Source organism: Oxyura jamaicensis, chromosome 1 (assembly GCF_011077185.1).
Source record: "Oxyura jamaicensis isolate SHBP4307 breed ruddy duck chromosome 1, BPBGC_Ojam_1.0, whole genome shotgun sequence".
Taxonomy (NCBI): Eukaryota; Metazoa; Chordata; class Aves; order Anseriformes; family Anatidae; genus Oxyura; species Oxyura jamaicensis.
Window position 1 is genome coordinate 94253381 of NC_048893.1, and position 17239 is coordinate 94270619.

Here is a 17239-nt window from a genome sequence, read left to right on the forward strand (position 1 = left end):
AAGAAGCAAGATACGACTAGGGGCAATAAACATTTCAAAATCATGTTATAGGAATAGTCACGCTGCAAAGGAAGAACGTATTTTGGGGGAATTACTGGGGACAAATCACAGGCAATTTCCGTAAATCAGAAATATAGAGGCTATATTTGTCTCAGAAAACACAGACAGGAGTAACCAATTCCACAGTTTGCTATTATTTGACTGCAACAGGTTCTGTCTGTACTGATGAATCACATATTGACTATATCTGCTAATCACCTACTGTTTTATTCTAATATGTATTGCAACATTAAAGTTCAGTTGAGCTTAGAGGAAATTAAGTGCCATCATGGCTTTTCCAAGGGAAAACTATGGAAGGAGTAGGAGTTTTCCTTTCACGATGGTCCAGAGATACAATTAATAAAAGCTTCCCGCTTCCAGAATTGTGACCATTCCTTTAAAATAATAATGCTTACTTTGTAGATTACATTGTGTATATCCTTCAAACTGATGTATCTAGGAAAGTGGAAAAATGTGAACAAATGGTCTCATAAAAGATTCTTCTTTATTATTGGTGCTTTTATTTAAACATTCATAAAGTCTAAATCACAGAATTCAGAATCTTCTTTACTTTAATGCAGTACTTATTCAGCTTTGACATCATGTTTTAATGCACAGGAGAAAGACCTGGTCTCTGTGGCATATAGATTGAATCTCTATTAGTATTTCCTCCTGTTAGATGGTAGTGCTCCAAAAAGGCTAAGGAGGATTATGTGGCTCAGGTACAGAATTTTCTTGGTAGAGGACAATGGATATAATCCAGAAAATCTATTTGCAAACAGTTGATACTAAACTCAGTTGTTGTTTCAGTGGATTCTTTCTGCACACATGCATTTAGAAGTTGTGGGTAGGCAACAAGTATGTTTTCAGCTGGCAGAGGCCTATGAAAACCCTTTCACCAGTGTCAACTTAAGAAAGCTTCTCAGTTAATCGTGGGATTCAATGAACTGAATGCCTTGATTGTCATTCATAAAATTAGCCAGGCACAGAATAAACTGCAAGAGAGTGGTAATTCCTGGAGCTCCCTTTATATATTTCATAAAATAGAAAATTATATTTGGTTATCTTTTTCAATTGCTAAATTAAGTACTGATATTATTTTGATTAGAGACGTGTTTCTCTTTACTACTCAAATACTAATAGTGACAAATGTTAGATGGAAAGGGCCTGACTTTTTATCAGCACCTAACTGGTTAAGTTAATCTTTTTAAAGGCTACTTGAACACAAAAAGCAAAATTCTACATTTCAGCTTTTATTTCCATTAATTTTTCTTTGCAGTATATATTTTCAGTAATATTTTTTTCTCACCCATAAAATCGTATATAAACTCTTTGATAGCAGTAGGAGTCTGAACTGATAAAAGGTATTCACATTTTGTTCAGTCTTTATCGGTATTTTAATTCATGTATGTGCACAGCGTCTTCATTTCTGTGCTATTGCCCTTTGAAATAAGGTGGGGGAAAAAGAGAGAGCAGCATGTTCTGATAGGGGTGATATACGAAGGTTTATCTGTTTGCAGGTTTTAAATACCATCACAATGAATCCTTTCTTTTGAGCTTATGAGAAAAATGCTAATACCATGATAGTAGTGCATCTGGGTGTTGAGTGAATATAACATTCATAAATAAAGTAGCTTCTTTCAGTGAGGCATAATGAAGAACTATCTTTTAGTCTGATGATATTATACAATAGTAGTATTTCGTTACAGTATATGTTGATGGAACAGATTCAGCTATTCTGATGTATTATGAAAGCAGAGAACTTTTCATTACTTTTAATACTCTGGAAATGCTACTCCATGAAATCAGTTTCCCTAGTCTTCAGCCATTAGCACCACTGTAACTTTCAATCAGTCAGCCAATGTATTTAGATCTGAAAAAATATTTGTTTATAAAGCCAAATACAAATTTAAGATAGATGTGTGTTCAGATACTTGAGTAATGTTCGCTACAGGAAAGAGTTTGATTCTGAAAAGTGCTTGTGTTCATGAACAGACCAAACTGTCATGGATTTGTGAACACTGTCTCTCAGAAGCACAACAGAATCCAGTGACGAGAAGGATCACACAAACAATAAGAAAAATGCAATTTCCTTAGAAATAGAAAAAAACATGTTTAAAGTTTATATTATAATTCTGTGTTTAACTTGGATAGTCCTAGGCTCTGTATTACATTGTGTAATAACATTAATGTCTCTTGTATGGATTATATCTATGTTTTATTAACAGATTTTCCCAAGACAGATTTGCAGTAGGTTATGGAAGAGGTCTTAAGAATTTCCTCATATCAGATTCTGACTAGTAGTTGTGAGAGTGTATTTTGTTAGATAGACTAGTTTAGCTTATGCTTAAACCCTCAGCCCGTGTTCTCAAAACTACTTCTTACAAATCCTGTGCCATCACAATGTTGGTTTGAAAATAATGTGAAGGATCAGAACATTTCTCATATTCCCCCTCTTATATGAACCCTGAGCCATATGTAAGGGCCAACAGTTTGCTTCCTACTTATATGCAATGGGAAATGCAGCTATATTTTGCAGATTATGTACAAATCCTCTGTAGTTATCAGTAAATACAGAACAGATGCCGTCCTTGACATTTCCTCTGATCTCGATCCTGTCACTGTCTATCACAGAGCACACTGTAGCTTCTTCTAGCCCACAAAACCAAGCTTCCTTTCCATGGAAAATAAGGAACATGACAGTATGTATGGCTGATACATGTCTAAATTATGCCACCACATAAAATCAGGTTCTGGTAATAGCATGCCTAAACATCCAGGAAGTACATCCAAGTCTTGCAGTTTAAGAGTCAGTTTATGAACCCCAAATCCATGCAAGAGCAAGTGCATATTATCTGTGGCAAGAATGAGACACAGCATCCCATACTTCTCCACACATTGGAATTGAGGTGTTTTATTCTGAGACTGTCTTTAGTCTCCCTGGTCATGGCAGAAGGTTGACCAACCTTGGGAGTCAAAGCTTCCTGTTTACTCCCAAACGTCTCTCTGTGGAAAGCTCTGGCTACCAAGGTAGGCTACAAATCTTGTCATTGTCATGAGAAGAGAGTAGTGGCAAAGTCATTCTTGATCCTTGGTAACTTCTGTCTCCACAAGTACAGCTGTACATCTGTTACAAACTGCAGATAGGATTACCTAATACTGTATTAGGTACTGTATTAGTAGCAGAGATTGATGGAAGCTGAAATTTTCCAAAAGGACTGGAAAATACAGTCAATTATACTCCATGATTTCAGTGGAACAAAATGAAATAGAACAAAAAATAATATGTCATGAATTCCCTGTCTGGACGCCTACCTGGGCAACCTGCATTAGGGAACCTGCTTTGGCAGGGCAGTTGGACCTGATGATCTCTTGAGGTCCCTTCCAACTCCTACAATTCTGTGATTCTGTGAATGCAGTTTTTGCAGACAACTGCTTCCTAATGTTTTTTTTAAGAAGCAAAACCCTTAAACTTGTATTTGTAGTGGTCATGTTATGTTGATGGAGCATTTCATCACCTTTTCAAGTAAGGAAAATATTCTTTAGTAAACTCAAACTTCCTACTGCTGGTCACTACATTGAAGGAAGGATGTGTGTGTGTGCATCCCTCCACAACAAAATGTGGTAGGTATTGCAGTTACTGTCTCAGTTGTATTTTTACACGCATTGCAGAATATTTCTTTGTACTCCAGCAGTATGTGACTGATGCAAAATAATAATCTGTGTCTTGGTCAGAACATCTAGTAGTTAATGAATTCATCCACTTTTCTCCTCTACAGAAAATTGAATAATATCCAATATGCTGTCAGCAGTGCCTTAAACTGTAAGGTCATTTGGCTAGTTCCAAATACACACAGGGTTGTTACGTCTGTCCTTCTGTAAATCTTATTTTGGAAGAAGGCCACAGCCTCCTTTCATTCAAAGACAGACAACTTTGTCATTGGCATAAATGACTGCTGGTCAATTGAGTACCATGAATATACTTCTCTCAGTAGTGAATTTTGTTCTTAGTACTCTGCTTTCCACACCTCATTATGAAGCATGATTTAGTACTTACAACATCTAAACTGAGTCATGAACTAACAGCTTCGTTGCCGTCAGTCCGTAAATCCTTTCAAATTTACAACCTAAGTTTAAATTGAGGCTTAACATCTAGCTTTTTTGTAGGGAAAATGTTCTTTCTGCTGCTGTAATTAAGAAGAGAAGAATGCAATAAATTCACCAAATTTAAAAAAAAAAAAAAAAAGGACAGAAAAAGAAAGAGAACTGGGATGTGGTATATAGTACTTGATCTCTTCCAAGTGTTGATTTCCTGAAGCACATACCAAAAATCTCTTCTCTCTGTGAATATTCTGGTAAAAACTATCCTGTTGGAACTCTTGTCCAGTTTCAACCCTCAGTAATGGTTGCAGCTTTCTAAAAAGTTAACCTGTTTTTTGAAGAAAATGGTTGAGACAAATGAAGAAGTTTCTTTGCCAAAATCACAATATGAAAGTAATTGAAAGCTAATGCATGCCTCTGTGAAACCCTTCCCCATTTCTTCTATTTTGTCAGAGTGTGATTTTTATAAAAGTTGTTTATCTTGACAGATAATTTATCATATTTTTTTCTTACGGCACAAAGCACTGAATGACAGAATATGATGAAATGTGAGCTACAAACATCACCATCTACAATACCATATTGTGGCTGCCTAAAAACATGTAATAGCTTCTTGCCTCTTTATGAAAGAAATAGAGTGGTCAGTCATTAAAATGTCTTTCAACTGTCATCACACTAAAAATTTCAACTGCATCAATCTAGACATGATGTTTACAAATTAGGTTCCAATACCTGAAAAACATATTTGGATAATTTTAATCTGCACGGTCTGAAGGCAAGTATCTGCTAGTGTTTCTTCATTGTTTCTGTATACTAAGGGTAACAAAATGGCACATTTGCTGTAATTTGGAAGTTTCCTGATTTACAAGAAAAAGCGACTTTAAATCTTTTCTACACAATTTTCAGGATCCAATGGGTTTTTAATAATCTGGCTGTAATATTACATATATGCTGTAATAACCCAGAAGCTAATACACATTTTCTACTAATTTTCAGACAAAGCAGTGTATTCCAATATCAAACACACACTGATATATTTCTATTTCAATTATCAGAAACATTTTTATTTTCATTTCCCTTGAGCCATCATTAGCAAGAGAGGAAAAAAATGTTCCTTAATTATCAGATGTATTGTTGGCTATGCCTGAGACTTTGAAACACTGTAAGTAAATTTTGGAAAATAATAGTATTTACATTTCTGACACATGAAGTTATCAACATGAAGAATTAAAACAATACCATGAAGCACTGTTTTTACAAACTTCTGTGTGGTCTTATTTTCTCTGTTTTCAGACCTCTTTGATACAAAGGAAGTTCTGCATTTTATTCTTTAAAACTCTTCTAGAATTATTCTTCTAGTCCACTCCATTTGCACTTCTTTGTCTGTCAGTCTTCTGTGAATCAGTGAGGAAACAGCGTAAACTTCGTGATAGTTATTGCTGTCTTCATTGACTGGAAATGCATCTTTCTGATCATTTTTTCTCAGAAAGAGCAGTCAGGCATTGGAACAGGTTGCCCAGGGAGGTCATGGCATCAGCGTCCCTAGAGATGTTTAAGAAAAGATTGGACATGGTGCATAGGGACATGGTTTATTGGGTGACATTGGTGGTAGGGTGATGGTTAGACCAAATGATCTTGGAGGTCTCTTCCAACCTTAATGATTCTCTGATTTTGTTAAAAGACTTGGTCTCTTTGGATAGAAATATACACGCTTTACTTGGCAGCTTCATTACTAAGTGAATTCAAGTCTTGTGTTCTCCAAGACCGCATAACCTGGCCAAGTTACTTGTTAAGGTATATTAGCCCTGGAAGTTGCACATATAACAAGGGTATGGAATAGAAATTAGCTCTTCATAATACACTGACAATTTGTGAAATTTCTATAAAGAAACATGGGAACTACTCTGTGTAAGCATTCTCTATTTCCTTGCAAATCTATGTTTTAACCTATTATACCTTTTTTGCTCACATACATTCTGTTTTCAAATTGAAGCAAGCTTAATCTCAATATGTATATATACATATATATATTCCTCACCTTAATAGCTTGGTTTTCTGTCAGAGGAAAATTGATTTTTTTTCTGAAATTTCTCAGAAAATGAAAGCTTAAACTCCAGTAACCCTCTCAAAGTAAAGTTACAACATTTCAAGCAATAGGGGAAATCTGATATTTAGAACAGTTGTTAGATCATATGTTAATTGTAGTCTCCATTCATAAGAATACATGGACAGTGTCCTACTATTTTAATTTAAATATGTATTTCTTGATGTTTCAAAATCTGTTCACAGACAGTGGAACAAATCAACGCTTCCACTTACTCCAGTTTCTCAAATTATTTCCACGGTTTGAATTGAGCATTAAATGCTATTATTTTAGAACTTGGTCACTATTCTGTACCTTTCTTTCCTTCCCTTAACAGAATGATTAAGTTTTTTTTCTGTGTTTTCTGATTTATTTGTCTTAACCATCTCTTTGTATGCCTACTGGGGAAATACTGATATACCTCCTGCCCTATGCTAATGTGACTTTGTTACACCTTGACTGAAGTTCACTCAATGTGTTTACTGTTTGTCTTATATAAAAAATATATGTGTGTTGCTCAGAAGAGGTTAAGAGTTCAACAGAATTTAATTGAAACCTATTCTTCTGCTGGCTGTATCTCTTCTGTGAACTGGATTGCTTCCTTCTTAATAGGCTGGAAACATCCTTTGAATAACATATACAGTAGTATTACTGCATGATACAATAAATGTATATGGTGCCCAGTGGGTACCACGGTCGGGTTATTAAGCTCATGTGTCAGTTTGGGGACAACTGCTGTAATACAGAAAAGTTAGCCTTAAGGCACCACATAAAATATTACAGATTACTGATTTATTGAGTGATGGTAACTAATGACAGGAAATACACTCTCTTAAATTATTCCCTCACGTAAAAGTATAGCCAATGGTGTGCCTAGCAAAGCTGCACTTTGTGCAGCAATCAGTGTGGCTGATCTCCATACTACCGCAGCTTGTCTGCAGTAGTAATCCCCAGTGATCTCTGTAAGGGTCAGGAATTCTCAGCAGATCCCCAAGATCAACTCCTAGGAGATTAACAGGGGAACTTCACAGAAAGTGTCTCTTTTACAGAGTGTGAAAGGGCATTTCATGAACGGCTATATTACAGCTACCTGGAAAAAGAAATAAAGTTCAACAGCAGTGAAGCAGTCGAAACATGCTAGAAGTTTACAGACTTTAAAGAAAAAGTTAATTTTTATTTTCTTTTACCCACAGGTCTACCCACGGATAGCGCCGGCATTTTGGCACTACCTGCGGGTAGAAGTGAGTAGCGGGTATTTGAATACTCCCACATCTTTACTTTACAGCTTACTAGTACTTACTGACCTCCTAGTTTGTCCATTGTGCAAAAACAGTTAGCTGCCATTTTAGCTGTCATTTTCTGTGAATGTAGTCTTGTACTAATTCCATATTGTTTTGACTACAGTGTAATTACTAACCTAAGTCACAAAGATGTGATATGTTTATATGCAAGACTAAGGACAAAAAAAAATGAAATCTAAGTCAAGGCCATATCATACATTGTGATTATAGCACAAAATCAAAGTACTGAAATCCATATCTGCACCTCCTTTTATAAAAACATTTTACATTCATGAGAAGAATGTGGAGCTTCAGTTTTGCTATATAATTTTTGCAAAATTTGTACAACTCAACTTGATATCATTTCTCCCCTCTTTTGTCCCTCAGGAGCATGAGCAGCTCAGCTATTCCTCCACAAGGTCCAAGGCTCCAAGTGTTATCATCACAGGTCTCAAGCCAGCCACCAAGTATATATTTCATATCAGAGTCAGGACGGCAGCAGGATACAGCGGCTATAGCCAGAAGTTTGAATTTGAAACTGGAGATGAAAGTAAGTTTTACTGAAGGGAAAAAGAAATCAAATACAATAGAAGTAGCATTTAATTCTATAGCAGTCAGACATTGAAGTTTGAATGTCTGAATCCATATGATATGCTTATCACAGAGTGACCACTGCTGTATGATAGAAGAGTAAATAAGCCTCAGCCTCACACTTCTGGATTCATTTATTTTTTTGAGCAGCACGTAGACATTTGAGACCACTGTTCCAGCTGAAGGAGTGTTTCCTTCTGCAAGATTTCCTGGTTTGTCCCATATCCTTTCACTTTTCACTTAAAGATGGCCTTCCTTTTGACATCTGGAATTATTCTGAGTAAGTCTTACATGTTATGTAAGTCCAGCAGCTTCATGCAAGCTCTTACAACATAGAGGTGGAGTCTTTTCTCTATAGTTTTTAGTCCCAGAATCTATGATCAAAAAATTAAAAATTTTATATGTATTTCAACAAGTAAGATCTACTAAATTTTCCAATGAGAAGAAAAAAACCCTACATATTCCTGAAGCACATGCTAAAAGACTTGACTCATGCTCTGAACAATTTTATATTGATCTTATATATTACCCTGCACTTCCAAAGAAACCATGAACGAGTTATTTACAAGCGTTTGAGATAAAATGAGTGTAGCAGATATAGCACTAAACACTCATTAATGAAATTACTTTAATTTACCAATTATGTATACTATGTTTTTCAGTAGTGTTTTAGAATTCAAGTTACTTAAGCTAAAGTACAGACTTAAAACTATACAAGTGTTTTCAAGAGCACCCATGGGTTTGTGTTACATTTTCATTGCTTCTTCACTTCTATTTCAAAAATGTTTTAGGGACAGATTTCCAAGTACTTAATACCTAATTGGACTTTTGAAATTTTACTAGGTACTTAAGCCAATTGGTTTGAATAGACATTAAGCACTTGGGTGCTTTCCAGAATTCTAGTAGATCTTGTCTGCATCTACTGGTGCAATAAATACTAGCCTTTAGGCACAGTGGGTCATAAATGTTGTCAATAGTAAATGGTATTTAAACCTCTATGAGCCTATGTCATATATGTAGAAATGTGACTTAGCCAACCAAATCAGAAAGGCTGTGGTTCCTGTGACATTTCTTGCATCAGCACTTCTGACAGAAGTATCTCCTGGGAGTGAGAGTCTCTGCCTTTCAAATCCCACAACTTTTTCTCATTTGCACTAATGCAACTGCTTGGTTGGGTTGAATGGTGAGGTAGAATACAGTGTTAATCCAGTTTAAAAATAACTTTTTATATGGATCAGAACAAGTAATTGAATCCATAATTGGCAATTAATTGAGCTCAGTATCAAAGAAAAAAATAAGCTGACCACTGCTACTATAAGCAATGCTGTGGAACCTTAGTTGGTTTTGAACATGCTTGTAATCCATTAGTAGTGTAGACTTGGATCCAGATGACTGAGCCAGTGGTGTCATTGTAAATGACCTTTCCCTAAGATGTCATTCCAAGTATCTGAGGTGTGAAGCAGTTCAAATCTCTGTAGATTTCCATAATGCCATAGTGCCTGGGGACTGTGTATATTGAAGCTCCTCTAGCTCCAACACCATGAAACAAAAAACTAAGGATGGTACCATGAAAAGTATAAACAGTAACTTAGAAGCCTGAGTTTATCTCCAGACTCACTGGAGGCAGAGGATGACTAGTAGGTTCAGTCCTCCATTTTAAAATAGAAGAACAGGTCATAGGTTAAAGTGATGCTACTCTGAGTTTCTCTCAGAGATGAGAAAGTATATTTTTATCTCACTGGGAAAAGAATTACCCCAGCAACAAAAATATGATCCATTAAATAATACAGTGAAAAAAAAAAAAAAAAAAAAGGTTATTTGCTTCATGTGTAATTTATTTTTTTCAAACTTAGATTCCATTTTGGAGAAGTATCAGATTTTTAATATGAAATGATATCATAATTGATGCCTTGTTTGAAAGTCCACTGGCTTATAATAATTTATAGCATGTATGTTTCTAAATGTCTGTCTTGTCACTGCATGGGAACATGGGAACACAAGTTTCCTTCAGAAACAGGGGTATCTTGGAAAAAAAAAAAAAAAAACAGATTTCAGGTTTCAACACTCAACATTTAATGCCTCGATTACTACAAAGTATTCTGTGTGAATCTTGATAGTAAAACATAAATACATATATATTTATTATTTACCAACATGTATTGGTTAGGCTTGTGCCTGCCTAAAAGTATTTAATTTGTTGCAAAATTAGATAATTGTGTGATGGAGAGGAAATGTAGGCTTTGTTTAGGATCAGCAGAGATGAGGGTAGAGAGAAATTCTGCAGCTCAGTTTGAAATGGTACCTGGAGCTAGGTAAAAACTGCAGTTTAATTGAAACGGTAGTTCAAAGGTCTGTTACAGCTGTGTTCTTATTTAAGTATTTCTACAGTACTGCTTTAGATTTCAAAGGAAAAAAGAAAACAAAGGGAGTGCCTGGTAGTAAATATTTCTTATTTCAAATGGAAGCAGTGCTCAGTGATCAGTCAAATGATAACCGTTGCTCTCCAAATATTGTTCTACCTCAAAGCAGTATTTTGAAAGTAGTCCTATTTTAATCTTTAATGCAGCATCCAATTATTATAGTTATTCATTTGAACCCCTTTTATAACACCAACCAAACCTGTATAACTCAGTAGCTTTTTCAGACAGTTTATGACAATAGATTAAAATGTAACCTCTCCAGCAATGGGAAGCTCACCATATTTATAGGTAGGTAGTTCCAGTGCTTAGCCCTTGTTATTAAAAATTTGCACCTTGTTTATGGCCTGACTTTGTTTTTTTAGCTTGTATCTTTTGACCCTTTTCTGACAAATTAAAAAGGCAGATACTACCAGGAATGTCTTCCTCTTCTGAATGTGTGTAGGCCATTTTTAAGAATACTCTCATCTTTCCCTTAAGTGAGAAAAATGCTCTCTCCCTCTAAAAGGCAGTTCATCCAACCATTGAATCAATTTTGTAGCTCTCCAGAATTTTAGCATTCTTGTTGAAGTAAAACATCAGAGCTGAACCTGATACTGAACTGAACTGAACTGAACTGGAAAAGTAAACCATATGATGCCATAAACAGTCATAACACCACTTACCTCCTTATAGTTTAGTTTTCTTTTATTTATAGGTCCAAGTACTTGCTGTCTCAACTAGAGCATTGCCTTACACAACCGAATAACTAGCACATGGCAACAATTTTGTGGCTACTGCTGCATTACAAGATAGTGCCCTGCATTTAGATGCAAGGATTAAGGAGGGTTTAGACTTGTATTGCATATTCATATAAGTGCATGTAAATGATATGTCACCCTTACTGGTGTGCACTTATCTTACCAAGCAGTCCAAGTTAAACTGTAGTAATCTGTTTTTGTCAATTACAGCACTGGCAGTATTCATTTCAGCTGAAAAATTTCTATTTTTTAAATACATTTTCTTCTCAATTATTCTGAAAGATACCAAATAATATTAGACCAGGGTAGACTGTTACAGCTTCCTCAATCTCTACCCATTAGAAACAAGCTACTTGGTGAACATTCCATATTTGCAATTAATTTTTGTGGTCTTTCAGTTAGCCAGTTTTTAATTAATTTGAGGTGAGCTATACTTATTTTACATAATGTTTTCATCAGAATTCTAGGAAATAGAGTGTTTAAAAAGTCTGTGTTATCCAAATAAACTTTATCCACCAACAACCTCATAAAAATTACAGTAAATACTTCAAGTCATGTGTTTGTACATGTTATAATATTAGCCTCTAGAGAAAAATCTGGGGACCAGTTGCAGGAGAACAACCAAAAGTATTTTATTTATCCTACTTGAATATTGACACAACTTGCTAATAAATAATGGTACAATGAGCAGTCCATAATTAGTATTTTTCTTTAAAGTGATAGACAGGTTCTAAAGAAAGTAATCGAACAGATATTCACTCTTCAATTGTGACACGTCTATCAACATCCTAAAACGTATTGTCCTTGGCAGGACAGTGCTGTCATGCCTTTTCCAGTTTTCTGGTTGAAACACTATCTGTGCTGCTTCTGTTATACAGTATAAAATAAGATACATCGTTACTAGGAACACCAAGAAATTTTGGTGTAATTATTAATGGTGGTGCATGAAGCAGAAAGAAGATTAACTCTTTAGGAGTCATGAAAAAAACAGTTAATCTCAGTTAAGCAAATGAGACTGCACATATATCCTATTTAGTAACGGTCTTGCTGGATCTGTCCTTATGTCTGCCTAGTCCTACTGTTCATTCAGTAGTAATCAGCACTGGATACCTCAGAGTGTCTCATTTTAATCTTGAAATATTTCCTTACTATGTTTTGTATTTCCAGCCATTTGTTCTTCAAATATGACCTTGCCCTATCTGGTTTCCCTACTGTATGTGCCCAGAAACCATAGAGATTTTACTTCAGTCTGCATTTCCTGAACAAGAGCAACATCCTTGCTCATACCTCAAGCTTCTTGCACAGGCTTTCCATTCATCCACTAGTCAGGAAGCTAATGTTAGTGACAACACTTGGAAAAAGGCTTTTCAGACCAATACATAGAAAGAAGTATTACATTCTTATGCTAATAACAGTCCTTCTTAAGATTGCCTTTCCATTGCCTGATCCTTTTCCCACATCCCCCCTTAGATTGGAGACCATCATCTCACTGGAACAGTTGAGCTGCAGCACTTCTGGAAATGTAAAGATTACCCTAACTAGACTTTGTGTTTTTCTTCCTATTGTTCTTAAGCACTGTTGTTTACAATGTGTTGTAAATCCATCTGACAGTTACTGTCTGTTAGAGCTCCAGTTCTCACCATCCACTCTTATCTATCTCACAGCTACTCACTATTATCTATCTAGCTGTCTTTCTGTCACTTTTATATCTTTCACTCTGCTGGAAGGTCCGCTGCCTGATACATGTCAAATTGAAATAACTAAAGCTTGTAGCTAAGAGACAGAAGAGAGCTGTCATTAGGGCTTCCAGCCCTTTTAGACCAAATACAAAACCTTTTAAAAGACTTTGAAAAAATTTGCTCAAAGAAGAGAGAACAGAGCTGGAAGATACTCTCCGTCCTTTTATCCTCTTGCACTGTGAATAAATTTCTGCACCATTTCTCACAGTCTGCCCAGTAAGGAAGAGAAAAAGCCTCAGATATTTCCCTTCAGCCCAGAGAGAAGGTGAAATGCAGGTCCTCCTCCATGCATTTGGATGAAGAACCCAGAGGGGAGCTGCAACTTTGACAGGGCTTGAGTGTAAAAAGTAGCTGATGGGAACCAACCTGATTCCAGGTTGGATGTGGAAGGGATTTCTGGATGTGGTGGTGAGCAAGGAAGCTGGCCTTGCTGTTGAGCAAGAAAGCTGGAATAATTCAATTAGAAACTCTTAAGCATCATTTTAAGCACATAACCTGTGTCTGAGTTAAGCATGAACAGTAAAGTGAGTAAACAGTTTCTCTGGATAATACGCTTCTGAGTATGTGTATGTGTGATACATGTAGCTGTAGAATCCATTCACCACTTTGACTAGTCATATCAGTGGGGGCTACACCATGCTGAAGAACTCTGACACCCAAATATTGTAGTGTAGTATCTAATCATCTGCAAGGATAACTTATAAATCCTCCCTTACCTTTGCATTATGTCATTCATTTTTAAAAGTATGTTTTTGTTAAAATGTACTTATTGAGCAGATGGCCAGACAGAATGAAACGTACTACCAGACCTAACAGTCACTCAGGTATGTAGGTACTAAGCTCCCTCATGAGATGACTCTGAAGCAGAAGCATGGGTGACAAATCCACCTTTTGTGTCTTGGAGCACCAAGAAGGGAATCAAAGCAAACCCCATCCTCTTTCTGTCCAATGCACAAACCTGTGCGAACTGCTGTAGGTGGACAGAACTGACCTCCCCACTCACACCACCACAGGGAGTCTAATGAGGAGAGAGAGCACTTCTTCCGCAGCATGCTTGTCCTCTCTGAAAGTTCAGGGAGAGATGTTATGTCAGAAACAGGAACAGGGACAAGGGAATATGGACAAGGGCAGTAAGTTGGCAATAGTTATCCCATTGGATCTGCTAGTGGTTTACACATTCCTGTTCCACCAGCACTTCCCCACCCCCTTGCTATCAACTATAACTGTAAAATGGAGTATGGCCCTATAAATCATAAACTCACGTTCGTCCCTATAATCACAGAACTACTAAGCATCCTTGTGCAGTCAGCAGGTGCTGACTGAGCTCATGCTCTGGGCAGTGTAAAGAAAACAAAACAGTGATTTTAGCTGTACGATTACTGGCCTTGTTGCCTAGAATAAGGTTCTGGAAAAATTGCTGTGTGATCCCATGGTTAAATGCAGCACTGTAATATGTACACACAAAAAGATAAAATAAGGTTGCAGAAACTTGCTTGGCTTTGCAGTCATAACTGCTTTTTATTTTTCTGTCTTGCATAGTTAAGAACACTCTTGAGAAACACAGGGGCATATACAAACATGCATAGCTGATGGGAAAAATGAAGGAAAAAAGCAGGAAATTACAAAAAAGAATCAAGGACATGCATAACAAAAGGAATCTATTATTAAAACGCTTATTATTTATAACTTAAACATTACCTTAATTAAGAGAGAAATTGGGAAATAAGAACAGAAAAGTCAAGGGACACGCTGAATTTAATTTGGGATGTCAAAATGCTATAAAAGTTGTAATTAACGAGTTTCCTTTATTACCACCTTCTCCCTGTCTGGACAGTGTTTTGTGGAGCCTGTGTGCAAGGGCTCAGTGTATGCGCATACAAGTGCCTTTGTGTTTATATATGTGTTGTTCACTGCACTGTGCCTTTATCGATTTCTAGAAGGATCACTTCAAGCAAAAATAAGTATTTCCATCATTTTGCCTTAACTGCCTCTCTGTCAGTTTTTAACAAATCCACATTTTCCAATTATACTTGTCTGTCATTTGACATTTTTATCTGACAAGTAAATTAAGGTCATCGGGAAGTTTCAGGCTTGAAAGGCCCTTTATAATGATTTGGCTACTTGAAAAAAATCCTAATATATTGGACTCCAGCATCTCTGCCAACAGAGTAAAATACAAATGCTAGAAACAGAATGATCACTATTTAAGAATGTACAGTCTCAGCTAAAAATTGTATTGGTTAGACATGGAAAGAACTAAGTCAGTGGGGAATTTCTCCCTCTTCAAGAACTTGACTGTGGTTCCTGGTAGAAAATATGTGTGTTATTAAACTGATGTATTGCAGTCTGCTTTAGCTAAAACTCCAAGCAGCTCCATTCAGCATGAGTAATCCAGGACACTTTTTTCACCTCAGTAGCTAGCAGAAAGCTTTAGACGATAGGATTAGTTGCTACATTTGCACTCTGAACTTTAATTCTCAAGCCCTAGGTGTTCTCCTTGATAATGAAAGCCTGTTGAACAAAATTCTAGCTAATTTATCTGAGCCGCAGTTCACATTTGTTTTACTGAACTAAATATTTTTGCACACCTGTTTTTCCTATTGGGAAAAAAAAAAAAAAAAAAAAAAAAGATGAAAAGCTGCATTTCATCCTCTCACTTCATGGACAAGATACACTCATTTAAAACTTCCCTTACCCTTTGCAACTTCAAACCATCCCTGGCTGTCTTTGTAACATTTAGCACAACCCTTGCTAGTTTGAAATAGTATTCAGCATTTGAATTGAAGAGCCTGTTACTTTTTGCATTGTTACTTGTATGGCACCATGTTTTATAGTGTATTTTTTCAACTAAACCTGACTCTGTGGAGCTCAAGATAATGCAGAGTTACAGTCCCTTCCTGTGGTATCACTAGGTACTGTTTTGGAGATTAGCTATTTAGTAAGTATTTGATAAAGGGTTTTGATACATCATTTAGTGGAAGATTCATGTATTTAACTTGTCTGAGGAGAGTTTATGGTCACAGATACTGAATGCCTTGTAATTTACTGGCAGTGCATATCTCTATTAAATTATATGGACAGAAACCTAATGGCAGAAATTTAACAAGTTGTTTTTGCTGAAAATTGGGACATAAATTACTATTGCTTTTATTCGATTTACTACTATTACAAAGCCAGTTTACACAGCTAATATCTAAACCACTCACCAATATTATTTAGAAGCCAAATGTTTTTCTTGAAAACAATTTTTTATGATGCTTTGGGGAGTTATGTGTGCATTGTATTGGGCTTCATCAACTGCAAAGTGAGAGAATGTGGCCTGCTGAGCTTTCTCTTTCCAGCAGCCTAGGTGATTTCCCTAAACTTTAATCATCTGATGCACAAAGAAAGCTGAAGATCTTATTTCCAAGATTACAAAGCCAAAGTTGCTTTTTTGATAAATCTAAAACTTACTTTAGTTTCTGCATTTACTGCTGTTGTCCAAGGTAACTGAATAGAATTATTTATTCTTCTTTCAGGACAATCTTATGTTTCTCATAGAAAAAGAAAATCAGAATTAGGTAAATGTCACATGGTGAAAATGTTCAAGTGTACTAGAGTTTAAGAAGTAAAACTTTGAAGTCACAAAACAGGAAATACAGTTCTTTTTCTATTCAGCAGTATTTGCAAAATGAGGACCAGCCTAATTGTAAGTAAGTACTTGGTCAGTGTAAATATTATAAAGAAAAAATAGTGAAAAGATCAAGCCTCTGGATACAAGATGGTTTCAGATGATCTTTTTTATCTGCTAAATGTTCTACAAAAAGAAGAGGAGAAACATGAGGCATAAGAAAATCTTTTTTTTTTTTTTTCCCAAAGCTATGCCAATCATCAGAGCTTGTTATAGATAAAACTGCATGAATTTGTGATGATAAAACTAAATAACACAAACACAGAAGAATGTGTGGGGCTACATGTTACATGCACTTTTTGTACTTCGTGTTCTACTGAACCTAGCTTAGGATGTCTTACATGCATAGCACTGCTGCTGACTTCACTTGAGACAATTGGATAAAGAGAAGTTTTGAATTAGATGCAAGGTTAAGCTAAAAAAAATCAATAAATTTGTTCTAGTTTTATGTCCAAAAGCCTGTTATAGTCCAACTTTGGTAAATGGCAAGTTAGTTTCAATTGAAAAACTTACCTGATAATGCCAGCTCCTCATTTAAAAAAAATATAAAAATCTTCTCTGCGTCTTTATAGTTGGGAC

General features: G+C 36.0%; 1 protein-coding gene across 4 annotated transcripts in view; it reads left to right on the top strand.

The window, feature by feature from the left end:
• Positions 1-17239, top strand: part of EPHA6 (EPH receptor A6) — a 511169-nt gene that overhangs the window by 357626 nt on the left and 136304 nt on the right. For 2 of the 4 annotated variants that reach the window (XM_035315198.1, XM_035315200.1), the window contains exons 7-8: positions 7417-7464; positions 7891-8053. In XM_035315198.1, the coding sequence (XP_035171089.1) occupies positions 7417-7464; positions 7891-8053 (211 nt within the window). The remainder of the gene's footprint in view (positions 1-7416; positions 7465-7890; positions 8054-17239) is intronic. The other 2 variants (XM_035315199.1, XM_035315201.1) reach the window with 1 other exon arrangement.